General features: G+C 47.6%; 1 protein-coding gene across 1 annotated transcript; it reads right to left on the reverse strand.

Annotated features, from left to right (window-relative positions):
- Positions 1–36: 36 nt before the first annotated feature.
- Positions 37–3,128, reverse strand: LOC106956330 (transcriptional activator protein Pur-beta). Its single transcript, XM_015047116.1, has one exon. The coding sequence runs from the start codon at positions 3,075–3,077 to the stop codon at positions 2,160–2,162; it is 918 nt and encodes a 305-aa protein (XP_014902602.1). The 5' UTR covers positions 3,078–3,128; the 3' UTR covers positions 37–2,159.
- Positions 3,129–3,447: the final 319 nt, after the last annotated feature.

A 3,447-nucleotide genomic window follows, 5' to 3' on the forward strand; every position in this document is an offset into this window, starting at 1 on the left:
CTTTTGAAAACTAGATAAAGAAAAACACTAAAACTCTCCTGAGCAAAAACCTTTTTTTATTATTTCTCGTTGAAAGGATCTTGGTAGAATATTACAGCAGAACACACATGACTGAAACAGCTGCCATTTCACGTAACACAGTACAAGAAGAAGGATGTAGTTCAAATCGCATGTGTAATCTTATATATAGCATATTTATATCAATAGAAAAGGAAAAAATCTATTGCTCCCATGTATTTTTTATATTTATATATGTATATATATGGCATTTCTCTGCTGTGTTGGAGAGGGGAAAAGTAAAATTCAACGAGAAGTTTTCACACCAAAAGGAAAAGGGACGATGAAAGTGAGGTTTCCCCAAAGACACGGGAACGCTGTGGCCTTTAAAAACCATCAGGCTGAAAAGTAAACTTTTGTCTATTGCAGCACAGAAATAAAACTTGCAACCGCTCTAAAAAAAAAAAAGGATAAATACCATTATACAGCAAATCTGAAAATGCAGAAAGAAAAGAACACAAGGCGGCTCTGTGTCAGAGAGCAGGCATGCAAAAAGAGAAAACATCAGTAAAAGGAGCACTAAAGACCAAACGCTGACGGCTGCAGGTGTTTACGTTTGTCGCATGGCAACTGATGGAAAGCCAGTGGATGGGAAAACGCTGTGGAGTGAAAAACGGCGGTGGACTGAAAGGAGGGAACAAAACGAAGCGGTAAAGTGACCTGGAGTGCTGAGAGTTCGCAGACTTCAGAGAAGCTGCTTCTACAAATTGCTTTAACATACGGCAGAACCAATCTGTTGTTCTCTTTTTAAGTTTCCTCTAAGGAATAAAAGATATATTAGGAAAAAAAAAGAAAAGCAGGTATGAAATATAACCCTGGACCATTGCATCCAAGTTTAGTGTTTTAAATAGGCCACTGTAGGCAGCATTATCTAATAAATCTCATATTTCTAAGACATATTTGAATATATCTCTTTAAAAATAATTCTATCAATTTTTTTAGTTAGTAAATCTCTTTCAGTACATATATATATATATTTATATATGTATATCTTTTAGATACAACTCCCCCCGCAGGAGGTTCTTTTTCAAAAGCACCTAATTTATTCTGTTACAATCAGACTGAATGTTGCTCCAGTCGTAAAAGGTCAGAGTTCAAGATTCGAGGATCCAAATGATGCACCCTAAGCAAGTCAACACGGACGACCCTGAAGGTGATTCTAGATCAAACCTGGCAACGCTAAGCTGCAGCTGGGGAACGGTGACACCAGCGTGAACGAGAAGGCCACCGGGTCAAAGGTCAAAGGTGGCCCCGCACCGGACGACTCAGCTGCAGCGACAGGCACAGGGAATGCTGGGAAACCCTCCCAAAATAAATGTGGGCTTGGATTTTAGTTTTATGTTTTAGCCCTGAGACACAACAAGCCACGTTTGAGCAGGCCTCACCGCAGCAAGGGTCAAGGGTCAGCGCCGGGTCAGCACCAGGTCTGGACTGGGCTGGAGAGGCCGAGATGGCATGTGCTTACAGCAGGTAACCCTACTGCCCCAGGGCCGGGCGTTCTGCCCCCAGGCCGGGCGGAACCGCCTGCTGGACGCGGCGGTTCCGTCTGGATGAGCCGTTTGGTTCTGATCGCTTTAGAAAAAGCACAAACAGCCATGGTGAGTGATGCCAGCACTCCCTCACAGCCACTGCTGGTTTGAGTATGTCACATTTTACTCTTCCTCATCATCATCCTCATCATCATCACAGACTACAGGTCAGCACTGAGTGAGCTCTCACCATTGGATATCAAGCAGGAGTCCAGGTAACCAACTGTTGTGTTTCTGCCAAACTGAACTTGTTGGGCTACATGTGAGGTTATCAATGGGACAATCAATATATAGATAGATATATATTAAATAGAATATACTTTATCAACGGGGAATCTCATACAGAGGCTGACTACTGCAGTCTGCACTCATTTTAGCTATAACATCCACCTAAACTTTAGAACATGTTTCTCTTACATAAACAAATTTCTCAGTCAAATATACTTTTTTTTTTCTTTTTTTAAGCCTTTTTTTATAGTTCGATTCGTCATGCACAAAATAGTCGCTCTTCTCTCCAGGCTTTGCATCATGTTGTCAAACTTTAGCCCACAGAAAGCCGCCTCTCCCTCTGCGTCAATCGTCGTCCACGTCGTCTCCCTCCGACTCCTCTCCGGTTCTCCGCTCGTACATCTTGTCCCGGTGCCGCTCCTGGATCTCCTTCATCTCCTCGGCGTAGCGGCTGAACGCTCCGCCGAACTTGCTCCACGCCTTGAAGGGGATCGTTATAGAGTTCCTGTAGCTGGGCTTCACCTCGCTCACCCGCAAGAAGACCCCGTACTTGTTGGACCCGACGTCGAAGAAGAAGCGCTTGGAGTCCACCATGATCGACGTGCCCTCCGGAAGTTCGGTGTAGCCCCCGGCCCCTCCGCCGCCGGCCAGCTCCTCCTCGTCTCCCCCGTAGTCGTCTATCAGCTTGGCCAAAGCGTCGCGGAACTCTATTAACCCCTGGGCCGGGAGAGCGATGGTTTGGCCGGATTGCATGCCGGCACCGGGGATGCCTCCCACTCCGACGCCGAAACCGGGGCCTCGGTTGACGGTCTGTCGGATCCGGAGAAACCGACCCCGCTGGTTCTCCTTCAGGTCGAGGTAGTATTTTCGGTTCTCACGCACCAGAAACTCGCTCTTCAAGGCCCGTCTAGGCCCGCTGTCGTCCCCACCGGACGACTGAGCAATCTGCTCCGCGGTGCTAGGCCCGAGTTGGGCGTAGTGCTCTATAAAATCCCCCAGATAGTCGCGGAACTCGGCAGCAACTGACATGGAGAGGGTCAAACGACTTTTAGAGCCCCCGGCGCCGACCTCTGCGATTTTGATGAACCGGCCTTTGGCGTTCTGCTTCACGTCAAGGTAGAAGCGTTTGTTCTGAATGTCCAGCCTCTTCGAAGCCAGCTCCTGTGTCTCTGGCTCCCGCTGGTAATGCTGAAATCCACCGCTTCCTCCCCCTCCGCCGCCGCTGCTGCCACCGCGCTCACTACCGCTATCCCCATCCGCCATCTTCACCACCAGCAGCCCGTCTCTCTGCGTATCTCTGACCCCCAAACCCTCCCCCTTCTCTCTCCTCTGGTAGCACACCTAGCGGAGAATACCGGGAGCTGCTTTCTGGGCTCTGATTGGCTAATTCTGCTGCCAATGAAAGCATTATAAAAAGATTCGGTGTTTTCATTCGCCCTTTTCTCTGCCAATCATGTCAAGCTCTGCCTTCCATATGACATTTTATTTACGAATCATAACAGCTTTCATAGACATAGAAGAGTAGACCATACGTTGCCCCACAAAAACGGTACGTCAGTGCGTCCACCATATTAGGATTGGCACTTTCTCCTCCAAAACGACCCAGGGACGTGGGGTTTCTGAATAAATAAAA

This window comes from Poecilia latipinna, unplaced genomic scaffold (assembly GCF_001443285.1).
Source record: "Poecilia latipinna isolate Pla-1442-1.1 unplaced genomic scaffold, P_latipinna-1.0 Scaffold808, whole genome shotgun sequence".
NCBI lineage: Eukaryota > Metazoa > Chordata > Actinopteri > Cyprinodontiformes > Poeciliidae > Poecilia > Poecilia latipinna.

Bases quoted from the DNA above. Each gene is read 5' to 3' on its own strand.
- LOC106956330 (XM_015047116.1), bottom strand. From the start codon at position 3,077: ATGGCGGATGGGGATAGCGGTAGTGAGCGCGGTGGCAGCAGCGGCGGC.